The sequence below is a fragment of the Camarhynchus parvulus genome, chromosome 2 (assembly GCF_901933205.1).
Source record: "Camarhynchus parvulus chromosome 2, STF_HiC, whole genome shotgun sequence".
In the NCBI taxonomy this organism is placed as follows: Eukaryota; Metazoa; Chordata; class Aves; order Passeriformes; family Thraupidae; genus Camarhynchus; species Camarhynchus parvulus.
In genome coordinates this window covers 46,862,748-46,876,701 of record NC_044572.1, presented here as the reverse complement: position 1 = coordinate 46,876,701, position 13,954 = coordinate 46,862,748, and the positions used below count along the sequence as shown (strand labels likewise).

The following is a 13,954-nucleotide window of genomic DNA, read 5'->3' as shown; positions in this document are numbered from 1 at the left end:
ACTTCTCTGTACTCACCTCTCATCATTTGGTTACAGTCAGAAGGAAATTGTTGCTCCACTGGGTGAAGTGGAGCTCCATGGGGCTGGCTATGTAAGATAGTTTTCTTATTTTTATTTGCAATTGAGAAACGTGATGTGAGTGTATTGATAACTTCATGCCCCTTCTTCATAAATGTCATTACTTTTCCCATGCCATGGCTTCAGCTAGGCTTTGTCACATCCATACATATTACAGCTCATCTACAAGTGCTGGATTTTTACTGAGAGGGTGACAGTAGACATCATTGTGGAGGTACACTTGTTCTTCTACAGTCATCAAACCCTAGATTTTTCCTAATTTAGTACTCATTTCCCTTCTTTCTTGTATAAATCCTTGCAGTAATGCATCCATCCAACACTTGCCCAGCAGTTTTGACTCTGTATGAAAGTGTTTTGCAGCTCTGGATGAGTTTTTGGGCCAGGTCACATGAGCTACTGTAGCCTGTAGGCCTTGTTTTGTCCCTGGTTGGTTCAGTTCTAACCTAAGCCATGGAACAGAACCACTTTTTTCTGCTCAAGGATTTGGTCCATACCATGGACCGTGAAGTATGTTCTTGTAGTCAGCCTCCATCTACCAGTAGGAGCAAGTATATGTAGAACATTAATGTCTGTATGTTCGTGCATATGTAAAGTAGCAAATAAAAGCCAGAGGGACATAAAGGCCGAGCGATATCTGAACAATGGTTCTGACAGCATAAATTGTTCACTCGTAGCTGCTGTTACAAAAATCTATTTGTTCTTCCTGCTATGTCGTTTTGGTTTTTTGGGAGGTGAGTGGTTTTTGTTGGTTTTTTGGGGGGGAGTTTTATTCATTGGTTGTGTTATTTTGTTGGTTTCTTTTTTTTTTTTTAGGTACTTGTTTTTAGCACTTGTGTCTTGGACAAATTAGTCATCTTTTCCCTTTAAAGAAAGTCCTATTACATTGTGACTTCCGACAAGTTTATTTTTGTGCCTTCTCAGCCCATTTATTCCATCTGTCTTCACCTCACCTCACTTCTGACATCTTCTGTTATCTGGGCTTTCTTCCAAACATACTAACTGGCAGCTACAAAAAAAAAGGAAACCTTTGAAATGCAGAACTAAAGAAGTCATTCAGGCTGCAAACTGATAATTCATACACTTTATATCCTGTTCTGTTCTGATTTTTTTTTTTGTTGGAATGGTCAAGCAAAACACGACTGTCAGCTTTACTATTTTATTATTTTCCTTCTTTTTTTAAAATTTTTTTTAATTGACATTGCCTTTCCTTGCAAAGAACAAGAAAAAAAAGTAGAAAAAAGCAAGCCCCATGACACCAGGAACAGGGAGCAGATTCTGGGAATATCCTTACCCTTCTGCATACCTAGCCCTTGGATAGCAAGGAGTAAAAAAAAAGAAGTTAATAATAAGAGTCTTCTCAGCTGTGCTCTGAATTTTTAACCTCTTCTAGCCATTCCTGAAACAGTAGCTTGTGCAGCAGACATAAATTCAGAGTGCCTGGCTCAGCCACTTGCTCTTTCTCACCACAGTTTGACTTTAGCATGTTGTCTTCAAAGAAGCTTGATCCTGGCTCCCACTGGAAGGGATGGCTGCCCCTTATATCAAACTTCACCCTCTTTGTAGCCGTGGTATAGATCTGAGAGAGATACTGGATGCCCTAGTTCCAGCAAGCTACTTCTGAATCAGCTTTCTTGACACCTTCACCCATGCTAAATATATTGTCTTAAGCACTTTTGTCCCAAAGGGAGAAGGTAGGCTTCCATCTCCTTTCTGCCAAATTCAGAATCGGGGTTGTGGTGATCACCAGGCTGCTGTGCATGCACAGCTGAAGTAGAGTAATAGCAAAAGGAGCAGAAAAAATTACATCAGAGATGCCTTCTCCCACCTCCAAAGAAGCCCTGTTCTTTCATCTTGATTACAAGATCCTGCTCAGGGTAATCTGGGACTTTATCATCTCCTGAGAGAATTTCTATAATCTGGGTTGACAGCAAAAGAAAGTGAGCACCCTCACACAGAGCCTCAGCTACTTACTAAGCCAACTCTGTTCTCTGCCCTCTCCTAGCTCAAATCCATGGCAAATATTGCATTTGGTCTGTAAAGTGTTAGTGAATCATTTGTCAGTAGCATCATGATTTTCCCATCTTTTGGTCCTTTGAGGCTACTCTGTACATACAGGGCACTGTTAGTTGAACAAGGCCAAAGACTCAGCTTGGAACTCTGTGACATAAAGTATCTCTAGCCAGAAGTTTCGTTTTGGAATCAATTGCTAGCAGAGGCAAGAGTGAAAAGTTTAATCAAGAGGTTAGAATCTGCAGAATAGCAAGATGGTCCCTGTGCACCCTAAACCCTTTCTAATTGATGAATTATTTCAGCCTTTCACATGCTTTGATTTCAGGTTCAAATTTTGCTGTTTTATTTCTTGGACAAAGGAGAAAAGTGCTTCATTCATAATAAGGTTTATTGACAGGGCTGGGCTCAAAGTGTGCTTCTGTTGGAATGCAGATTATTGGGATCAGCCTGAGCTCCTTTCCCTATTATACCTCTTCACATTTGTCCTTCCTTGCATCTTCTCTGTGGGTGTGCTTGCCAATATGAGCTTAGTTTTCTGCTTTCCATTTGGCACATGGATCCTTTTCCTCAAGCAGCTTCAGTCCCTAACTTTCTCTTCTCCAGCCTGTCATCTCCTACTATTATCCAGTTGCACACATTGCACAACTTAATCATAGTAATGTATTGTGTGCATTTGCATGCTTTTCCCTCCTCTGGGTATTTCCAACATATCTCTGAGCTGAAGAACAGCATGGAAGACTGAACTTGTTGGTAGACCACACAAAAACATTTGACAGAAAGGAGACATCTTTCCTTTATTCAATTGGCAGCTTGTGATCTCTCTCAGAACAAGGTTAAATACTAATTTCTTGCTTATAGAAGAAACTGTGGAGTTCTTAGACACATTAAAAGGTAAAAATTGTTAGGTCCCAGTATAAGATAACAAGTCTCTGATCTCAAACAAAGAAACAGGACAGAAGTTGAGTATTGAGTTACTGGAAATCACTTTGTTCTTCAGACAACATGTTTACTGTGGAACAATGCTGAAAAATTAGCAAAGACAGCTTTAAAAAACCCTCCACCATGTTCTTCTCTTGCTAATTTTTGAAATTGAGCATAGAATCATAAAGTGGCAAATATTAATTTATGATTCAGTAATTTATAAAATTATTTCCATAAATCCTTGGAACCACATTGAAATATCTGATGTTGTGTACAAAACTAAAAAGCCAGAGGTAATAATGTGTTTCCCTTTTAGTAGTGTTAATGTAATATTTTGAGACTTGAAAAAAATCTATTAATCCACTCTCCAGAGCACCATATTTGGGATAACGTAAAGGGTTCATAGTTCCATAAGGAGAATTTTCAGAAATATTTTGAGATTTAAGTCCTTTTGTACCCAGTGGAAACAAGGATATAAGAAGGAATCTGTGTTCCACATTGCCAGCTTTGCTCCTGCATTTTGAACTAGATTTCACAGGCACTTAAGTCTTGTTAAAGTTTTGCTTCCTCCTACGTATCTGTGCTGGAGTCAAGTCCTGAGGCACCTCTGTCTTTAAAGGGTGGAGTAGGTTAGTCTCCTCTTTCCAACCTATGTGGGAAAATCCAAATGTTTTTATAGGTTAAATGAATTGCAACTGCTGCCTTCTCTATCCAGACTCCAAGTGGTGTTCTCTGAGGATGGAATATTGCAGCGTGGTGCAGCGGGCACCACACCCTTTTCCTTTGAAACACAAGGCGAAGGAAAGACTTCTGCTCTTGTTTTCCTAAGTAGAAGAAACAGTACTTGGAGTATAACTCAGAGATATGAATTTTGAGTGGAGAAAATACACAGCTTCTTTTTTTTTCCGTTTCCTTTTGCACACTTAGGTGCTCTCAGCCTTTTGCATTTTGTAGGTCTGTTTGGGGGTTTATATGCAGTATGTGTTGTATGTGAAAAGAAGAGGAGCCACCTGGAGACTGTGGGGGCAGGTGCCTAAATTCTGGTGTGAATCTCAATGCTTTGCACTCATGATGAGAGTCACAGCCTCAACCTCTAAAATGAAAATTCAGTAGGTGTTTTGTGATTATAGCATAAACAACCTACGTGGTTAGTCAAGATAAGCTCGTACAGTTTTGAATATTAAATCTCAACTGCACAAAAGGAACTGTTTCTGTGAGATTAGTTGCTTTCCCTGATCCAAGTTTCCACATTCCCTCTGCCATAAAAACCTTTGCCTCTTGTGCCGATGAATGAGATTAATCTTCCAAAACCTTTTGCATACTATCTGCAATGCTACATCATAAAATAAATAAATAAACCTACCACATAGTTCCCTGGTTTCAAACTTTGCAGATTCAGGGTTCACTAAGAAGTCATCTCTCTTTTTCCTTTAAAAGAAGACAACCATATAGAATAATAGAGTTCTCTGTCTAGCATACAAACCCATCTGGAAAGAATTTAGTCTGCAATAATTGTGGGCATTTGATTTAGCTTTAAATCCCTGTAGGTAATTCAAATGTAAATTTATTGGGGTGAGTTTATCCCCAAGCTGCCATTGGATCCAATGTTTTAGAGGTGAAATTGGCCCACTGTGCTAAAACTACAGCCTGCATTGTTTCTGTTGCATCAGGATATTATTACGTGCTGTAATATCTGCTGTTATAAGCAGACCCTTACTAGAAATAAAGTCAATAGAGACAATACAGACAATCACCTGAATTAAATTTATTTTTCAGACCTTGATAGACTAGTAATTCCTAGATTATGAATGTGTTTATATACCAGTATCTAAATCACTCAGACAACACCAGTCTAATTTGTTATTCTGTTATGCTGTACTCATATGAAATAGCCCTTTTGGCCAAGTAAAATTCTATGCCTTTCACATTCTGCTTCAGAAGAAAGTCTAATGTTTCAAGAGGCATTCAGCACATAATGTAAACAATGCCATCTGTCTTTTTCTTTGGAAAATCTTCTTCAAGATAGCCCTGATATGCCTACTGTTTTCAATCACTTAAAAGGCAGTAATCCAATTATATCATCCTCTATGTAGGAACTGCCATTGCTTTCAGTCCACTTCCAATCCTGACACAAGTAAATCACTTTGATAAGATCCTCTTTTTATTTATTTTTTTCTGAGGAGACTAGCATAAGTAATGATGCCAGCGATAGACCAAGGACAAAATGACCATAATGGACTTTCTGTAGGAAAGGAAAACATGTGCCACTGTGATTTATCATGTTACTTGAAAAATATTTTTCCTTGGAATTTCTGGAACAGGAGCACTCTCTAAGCAAAGGGCATTAGCAAGTATGAATGGATAAATGGTAAATTCAGACAAAACATTCATCAAGTAGCAGATTTAAACAACTATTGCTACTTAGATTTCTTAAACAGGAACAGAAGGTCAAAGCCATTTTGGAAATGTGCCTAGGTAATTTTCATCTTTGGTATAATGCCACCTACTTATATGAAAATGCGCTTGGAGTGTGTAAGGTTGGATCTTCCTTACAAACTACTGAGGCTTATCGTGCAGATATGCCTTCCTTCTATTTAAAAATGGTTTGGGTGACTTCAGTGATTTGTGCTACCAGTGAGGCAGGGGCCTGGCAGACACATCTAACCTCCCAGAATAGACATGGCATGAGATCAGTAGTATCTGCAGACTTCCTGCTACAAACTGCCCTCCACTATGATGCTGAGAGAGCATAGTCAGAGCTGAGTTGTCTCTGGACACACCTATCTTTGCCCCTGCTTTCAGAAAAAGGGGAAAGCAGCAGATGGGGTGGTCATGTGTGATGCAAAAGCTTGTTTGAAAGGAGCTGGATCACAGGTGTCTCTTTGAACCCAGACTCATCCCCCAGCACAAATAACTGCAGAGTTTGCATTTTCAAATTTATGAAGAGTGCTGGTTTGATATTCACTGTCTGAGACCACATCCAGGAAGCACAGTAGGAAGTTCATTCTGCTGAAGAAGCTGGTAAGCGGTGATCCACAATATTAAAAAAATTCAGGCCAAGTCTGGCATTTCCAATGTCATGCAATGAGGTAAGTCTTTTGCCAAGTAACTTTGGAGAGCCTGTGTGAGAAAGCTGTGATCTGGACAGGAAAAGGCACTGTATTTACCTGAACAGAACAGGATGCTGTTTAGGATGGTATTGATACATTAGGTTGTTCCCTTTTACAGAGAAAGTGTGGAGAGCCTTATCCAAAAGCATTCCTATGCTCGATCCCCCATTCGGACCTATGGAGGAGAAGATGATCTTGGAGATGACAGCCAGGCAACACAAAGCAGAGGTAGGAAAACGTGCTCATGATGTAAACTGTAGTGACTCAGTTACGCTTGAGAAAAGTAGGACCACAGGCAGTACCGTAGTACACTAAAGCATTTCTCTGGTGTGTCTCTCTGCCATGAAGTCATATAATGAAGAAGAATATTTGTTACCTTTTGGCTCTTTGGGACATCTGATATGCCCACAACACTGGTGTGGGTGGTTCAATTCAGGAGGCCATTCTAGAGACAACCATATAATCCTTGCCATCAGGAGAGAATCAGTTCTGCTTCCTCTGCAAACCAGAAAACTTCATTATTGTGGTGCTGAGAACAAGTTAACACTCTCCATCTCTTGGCAGGACTTACTAGCTGGGCTCCACACCACTTGTAAAGCACCATGTAGATGTGCCACTTGCTGCCCCTCCAGCCTTCTGTGAACAGAGGACTTAGTTCTAACCATCTTCAACCTGCTTGTGGTTAACCCGCTTTGCTTCTTCAGGAAGAAAATTTGGTAGCTCCCTGAAAAATTGATGTTTAATTGTTATCTGTTAGTCTCTTAAAGGTGCTGTTCCTGCTGAAGCAATTAGCCCCAAATGCTTTATCAAACAATTTGTCTGCATTAGCAGTAGCAAAAGTAGTAACAAGACAGACTTGATCTTTGTGGGGATACTTAGTGGAGAAATTGCATCTGTCACAATTAACCACTGGAAATAGATGGAAATAGATCTCAAACCCTTCCTGTAGGATTGCTGACTGGCAAAACCTTGTCTTGCATTATAGTTTGCATGTTGACTTTGTGACCTGCCTGATATGCCACAGCCACTTGAGGTAAAGCAGTTCTATCTGTCTTCCGACTGGCAGTGCCCTTGTCTTGTCCTCTAACTTTATACAGTGCTGCTAAGATAACAGCATTCTTTCTGGTCATGAGCTCTTTGGACTTGTGCAGGGAAAACGCACTTATTTTTAACCATGGGTTGCTCTTCAGCAAAATGTGATTAGGTAGGTTTGTTTTTACAGATCTATTCTAAGAGCAGGTCCTTAGATTATGGAGTTTCTCAGGCAAGTTCACCTGCTATGATGCCATCCTTTCACACAGTTCTGGGGAATTACCTTGCTTCTTGTCAGCTTAGACCCTAGGCCAGCTATTGTTGAAGACAGTATTAAATTTTCCATTGCTTGAAGTGCTCAGAGCAAAGTACCTTCTCTTCAAGAATTAAATTTCTCCCTAGTGTGATGTCCTCCCTTGGGAGTGACAAAATGAACCAGGTGAACATCAGTATGAGAGCTGGCTTTTAAATCTCTTCAGAAGAGAATCCTTAGAAAGGTGTCATGGGGGATATACTACTTTATGACAATTAATTTTCTGTGTAATAAAAGGGTACAGTTCTGCATTTGCTTGCAATATGGCAAATGAGTAAGTGAGGAAAATTGTGAATCATGGCAAAGAACTTTCTTCTAATCTGGGAGCCATATGCTACATGGGATGTGAGTGTTCTGGGCAACCAGAGACATGCACAGAAGGTAAATCATACTGCTCTTACACATGAGTAACTGGTACTGCCTTTGCTCTCTCTTTAGGTCTAGTGTCCTTAAATACGGAAAACTCCTCCAAGATACACGGAGAGAAACAATGTTCTTATTGAAATTCCATAGATATTTTCATTTCTGCCAGTGAACTTTAAAATTAGCTTGCATGTAAAACTGATGGATGTTCCCCCACAAAAATAAGAGTTGAGAGCCAAGTACCTATGCATTTCTGGGTGGTGTGTGTTATAAGCTCTTTGAGACCTTGATTGCCTCAGAAGCACTAATTCCCTTGGTGGTGGCAAAAGCAGTATGTGGAGTACTAAGCTGCAATTACAGACCAAATCAGTTGGAGCAGGAAAGGATGCTTGAGGAAGTTTCTTGTGAAAATCATTGGACAGTTAGCGTTGGAAGAGACTGTTAAAGGTCATGTAGTGCAAATCCCCTTCAGTGAGCAGGGACATCTTCAACTAGATCAAGATGCTTAGAGCCCCATCCAACTTGACCTTGCATATTTCGTGGAATGGGACATCCAGCCCCTCTCTGGGCAGCCTGTGTTTCACCAATCAGTGTTTCACCACCCTCACAGTAAAAAATTTCTTTCCTATATCTAGTCTAAGTCTATCCACTTTTACTTTAAAGCCCTTTCTTGTGACAAATCATGGTAAAAATTTGTTCCCAGCTTTCTCATAGGCCTGCTTTAACCACTGACAGGCTGCAATTAGGTGTCCCAAAAGTCTGCTCTTCTCAAGATTCCTCAAGCCCAATTCTCTAAGCCTTTCCTAATAGGAGAAATGTTCCGACCCTACAATCATTTCACAGCCATTCATAAGAAGGAATCACATACCTTATTCTGTATAAAACAAAGAAATAAATATCAGTGATAGACTTGGTAATTACCTCAGCACCCTCCCAGAGCATTCTCAGCTCAGCAAATTTCAGCCATCTAAAGATGGAAGCCGCTAACCTACAGTACAAGGTGTCTAATTCCAAAGGAACTAACAAATAGGAAATACAGAAATTCAATGGAAACTCTTAAACTCTTTAATGCAAAATTTCTCTGTGCCTACACCCACAGACATCCACAGGATTCATAGTAGCCACCTGGAAGAGAGCCAAATGAAAACTTTCTGGGCAAATCCAGATTTGCACCCTGCTTTCCCTGTAGTGCAGCAATGCTCAGATACCCTCTGATTTGTCAAGGGTTTTGCTGTGATCTGTGAGTAATATGTCATACTTAGAGTTTGGCTCTGGATCCTAATTTCCTAGCAGTTAGGATTTGGTTCAGTGGTAGGACCAGGATTTGGTTCAAGTTTATCTCCACTGCTAAATTGGCACAATTTATTTTTCCTGTTACTGGGCTGTTTTACTTGTTGCATTAAGCAGAGAAAAAATAATTCATGGCTTGAGAATATATCCCATAAGAGATTTATGATTTTTTAAAAAAAACCTCAACAATATACACTTTTTATTTCTGTTGTTTTTTGCTTATAGTTTGGTTTGAGTATGTGGCTGTGATGGGTTACTTCATTCCACTAAGTTTTCCTTAATGGATAGACGTCTTCATATGTTTTCATTCTACAGTTTGGATGAACCTCCCTTCTTGAATTAGATTTATGAAACTAGCACCTGTTACAAAATTTGTTGTGTCAAAATGTTTTGCAATACTGAATTGAAATTATATTTCATCAAATACTCTTTCCAACAAATTTATTTTCTAAGGTAAGAAAGCTGGTCGAGTAAGAAAATACATAAGAACAAAAGTTAAATTATAGTTTAAAGAGGAATACAATGAGTTTATTTATAGCATTTTGTTGTAGTCGCCATTTCTAGAAATCAGACGTATGATGATGACCAGATGCATATAGGAACTACAGAGATGAAAGACAACACAGTCATCAGATTATTTGAAAATGACCATGTGCAATTATCCAAACGAATTATTGTTTCCCCAAAATTTTACTGTCAACATAAGTAATTAGTTCTAATTTTAAGAAAACATTTTTTAAATGATTCTTCAATCTTCAGGAAACAAAGTATTTTAAAGAGTTGGAAGATTTGTGGAAATAGGTTTTGAAACTTATCAAATTCAACAAACACAAAACAAAATGACAAACAGAACACTACCATTTGAACCTCTTACTATGAATTAGCACTGGTGGTGTTTATTAGAGTACTGTACACAGTGGGAAAATAACAAATACTTTGACATTTATGTTTTTAGGATTTTTTGCTCTATATTATGGAAAGAAACATGTTGACTGGAAAGATGTAATGTTGGCAGGTTTTACTAGGATTAAAAAAAAAGGAAAACTTGTAGAGCAAATTGCATTTTTCTGCATTTTCCCCACACTGAAATTTTGGGAAAAAACCCCAAAACAACAGTTCTGCTAAGGATCTGATGTAAAAATCTACAGGTATGTCTTCAAAACAGGGATGTAATACAGTGAATTTCCATGTGAGAGTAGATATTTCAGTGTTTAGAGGCAGCATTACAAGGTGTTTCAGTGTTTAAAATGTTTAATGTGCAAAGCTGATTTTACTGTTGAAACCACTGCAACCAGCTTCTGAAAATGGAAATTTGTCTAAGACATAGCGATAAAGGACATCAACCAGCAAATAACATTTTAAAGACAGAAGTATATGGGAAGTATTTCCAATGACAAGTGGTCATTGAAACCAGGCTTGCTGTGAAGGACTCATTTTCTCCCTTTTTGCTACTTTACCAGCTTCATGTGCCAATGTTAGGTATTCTTTCTCTTTGCTTGCAGGGTCAGCCTTTACAACATCTGATAATCTGCCCCTCAGTTCCTGGGTTTCCTCTTCAACCAGTTTCCCAGGATTTCAGCATCCACAGTCTTTGAGTGCCCTGGGTACCAGCACTGCATCCATAGCTACACCCATTCCTCATCCAATCCAAGGATCTCTGCCTCCATACAGCCGCCTGGGAATGCCTCTTACACCCTCTGCTATAGCCAGCTCCATGCAAGGTAGCGGCCCCACTTTCCCATCCTTCCACATGCCAAGGTACCACCATTATTTTCAGCAGGGTCCTTATGCAGCTATCCAAGGACTGCGTCACTCTTCCGCAGTGATGACACCGTTTGTATGAGTGACGTGTGGCAAGAGGAACACGAGATTTTAAAAGTGCAACTTTGCTATGACAAAATACAAGGGACCTTCCTGAAAGGCCTGTGGCAGGAGTGCTGAACTCATGACAAACCAGCTAAGAAAATGCATTGTGGATACAGATTCCTCTCTTGAGGGATCACAAGAAGAGAGCACGCAGCTTGGAGCTGCTCACATATCTATGTGTAACACAGCCAAAATGGATCCCAAAGTCCCCAGGATCTTTGGTCGCGTGCAGCTTGTTCCAAAGGTGCATTATACCTAGAGGAAAGAGATTATCTTTAAGCAGCAGTGTACAAACTAATTGTCTATAGGTCTTTTTTCATATGCTAGATGAATTCTAAAAAGGCAATACTCTTACTCATCTTCATCTCTTCTTGTGACTGATGAGCATCTAAACAGAAAAATGTATTGCTATAACTTTGAGCATGTTTTAGGCTATCTCAGCATACATTTGCTGAAAACAGGATAAAGTGGAGAAGACCACTGTCCTTTTTAAGACTGGCATATATTCACCAAAACCAGTATTTCTTAGTTGCTACTATAATCACAAAGAGAACGTTATTAAGTCTTTCTTTTTTTGTTTGTTTCTTTCACAAAACACTTATCGGTTCCAAAAAAAGAACTGTGTTACAGGACTGTAGTAGTAATAATGTATTCTGTCCTTCAGTCTAAAAGGAAGTTTGTCCTATATCTGAGGAGGAGTAATTTAACTGTTGGTTAAGATATAATGAAGAAAAATTTTGATTTGGAAAGATCTGTTACTTAAACTTAGAAACACAAGATTTCCAATTTTAAAGCAGTGCTTGTTTGCTGCTGTGCATGCCACTGAAGACCTGTTTCCAGCTGCACATGTGTACCAAGTTAACCCAATTTCAGGCTAGATCAGTCTATAGACTCTGGATCAAACCATAATTAATGGACTGGTAGCACTGGAATATCTTTCCACTTGTTCTGATTTTTTGGGTTTGGTCATGGCTGTTATTATACAAGGCATCACCTTGGCCAGGAAAATGAGGGTTGAACTACCAGTTTTTTCATGTCCCACTAGAATGGTGGAGTTTCCTTGGAAAAATATCAGTACAGAACTTCACACAAGTTTTGTTAAATTCATGTGTGACTTTTTTCAGTTAGTATTTGGGGCTCTCATTCAAAGTATTGTCCCCTTTTTCTAGTATGTTGTGTCTGATGCAATGGAGGAGCTGTAGAGGCATAAGAAAATGACCTTGTCTGCAGAGAGCTAGCAGGAATCCTTTGCACTACTGGAAAGAGTACCAGTGTGATGTTGGTTTTCTGTGTGGCAAAAGCTGGGATTCCACTGTAAATAATAAGTTGCCACAGAGTTTCTGTGTGAATTGCATCCAAGCTGTAGATGATAATACATCTACTGACAAAAAAGAACTAGCATATATAATCTCATATATTACAGATCTCTGCAGAGCTGGAACACAAAACAGACTTATTGTCCTCTGCTTTTCACCATTCTGTATTGGTGTCATATGGTAAAAAGCAGAGTGCAGTACACTGAGTCACCTACTCCCATCTCTGCAAAGTGCAAGGCAAGGCATATGCATCCCACAAAAAAAGACCACCATTATGTATTTTCTAATAGCTGAATTCAAAATCTTCTCAAGCTGGCCATTTCAATCACCTTTTCAACCAAGTCATCTGCAATATCACCCTAATTCCCCATTAATCACTGTTGGACCTGCTGATGAAAACTGACCTGGGCCAATTTGCAACTCCTGTGATCTGTCTGTAAGTAAAAATGAAAATTTATTTGCAATTCAGACCTGCTACAAGGAGTTTCATAAATTAATATAACAGGCCAAGCTTTGCAGTATTTAAATGGCTCAGAATCAGACACTGAATTTCTCTTAGTGTACCCAACTATTAGATTTTGCTGTAGGTTATCAGATTCACAGAAAAAGTGCATGTTGCAAGATTGTGCCTACTTATAGCTGGTTTTGAGATAAACCTCCAGTTTTTCAGGAAATTAGGTGATACTGACCCTACAAGAATGTAATTCTTCAAGTAAACATGACCCTACAGAAACAATAATTACAGAAGAGATTTGGAAGTAAGTTTTCTCTTCAGTTGTTTGACTTCTGTTAGAGTTGTATGAAGACCCTAGGATGACATGCACTAAAGCCTGTGTGGAAATTCTGCTTCTTTTATCTGGTTCCTTCTGCAGCTTCATTAACTTATCTGGAGTTCAGGGGATACAGATAGGTTCAGAACTCAAGCCAGTAGTTTTACTGCTGATACTTCCATCAGGAAAGGGCCAAGTGAGTAGGCAACTTTTATATGACTCCAGAAACAAGTCTGAAGCAGGTGGGCTGATATAGGCATGCTGATTTAGGCATGGTCAACATGTGACATAAAGGCTGCTCATACATCACCTTACTTCATGAACCAAATTCACAAAAATAAACTGCACAATCTTTTCAGCCCTGTCCCAGGCCCTGCTCTGAGAACACCAATATTTGGCATGCAGAATTATACTGTCTAAGCCCCTTATACTGTCTCAGAGAAAATTCTCCAGGCTCTTTCTGGAGAATGAAACTGGATTTTGACAACTTCATTTACCAAAAAAAAAAAAAATTAAATGAAAGAAAAGGGCTTTCCACTACAAATGAAGTGTGAATCATATCTGAAATAACATGGCAGTAGGCTGTCTCAATATAAAAACATGATAAAGCCAATGCCTCTTCCACATTCTCTCTGATGAATTTTGTATTACAGATGATGCAGAATTATCTGTCAAAATCCACAGCTTGATTTTTCCAGTCAAACCAAGTCTCTTTCAGTGGGCTCATTCCTCCTTGCGCTTCTCTCTGATGGTTTAACTCCTTTGCAGCAGAAACCCTTTGGGCTGCCCACTAACGCAGAATCACAGGCAGGTCCCAAGCAAGGGAATGAAGGCAGCTTGTGACATATTTCCCCAGGAATGAGATCAATAGGTATGTCCATAGTG

At 39.3% G+C, this 13,954-nt stretch overlaps 1 protein-coding gene across 1 annotated transcript in view; it reads left to right on the top strand.

The window, feature by feature from the left end:
* TBX20 (T-box transcription factor 20) overlaps positions 1-13,569 on the top strand; it is a 36,929-nt gene extending 23,360 nt beyond the window's left edge. Inside the window, exons 7-8 of the mRNA XM_030971571.1 lie at positions 6,238-6,347; positions 10,620-13,569. Coding sequence (XP_030827431.1) covers positions 6,238-6,347; positions 10,620-10,960 — 451 coding nt within the window. The 3' untranslated portion in view covers positions 10,961-13,569. The remainder of the gene's footprint in view (positions 1-6,237; positions 6,348-10,619) is intronic.
* The last annotated feature ends 385 nt before the right edge of the window (positions 13,570-13,954 follow it).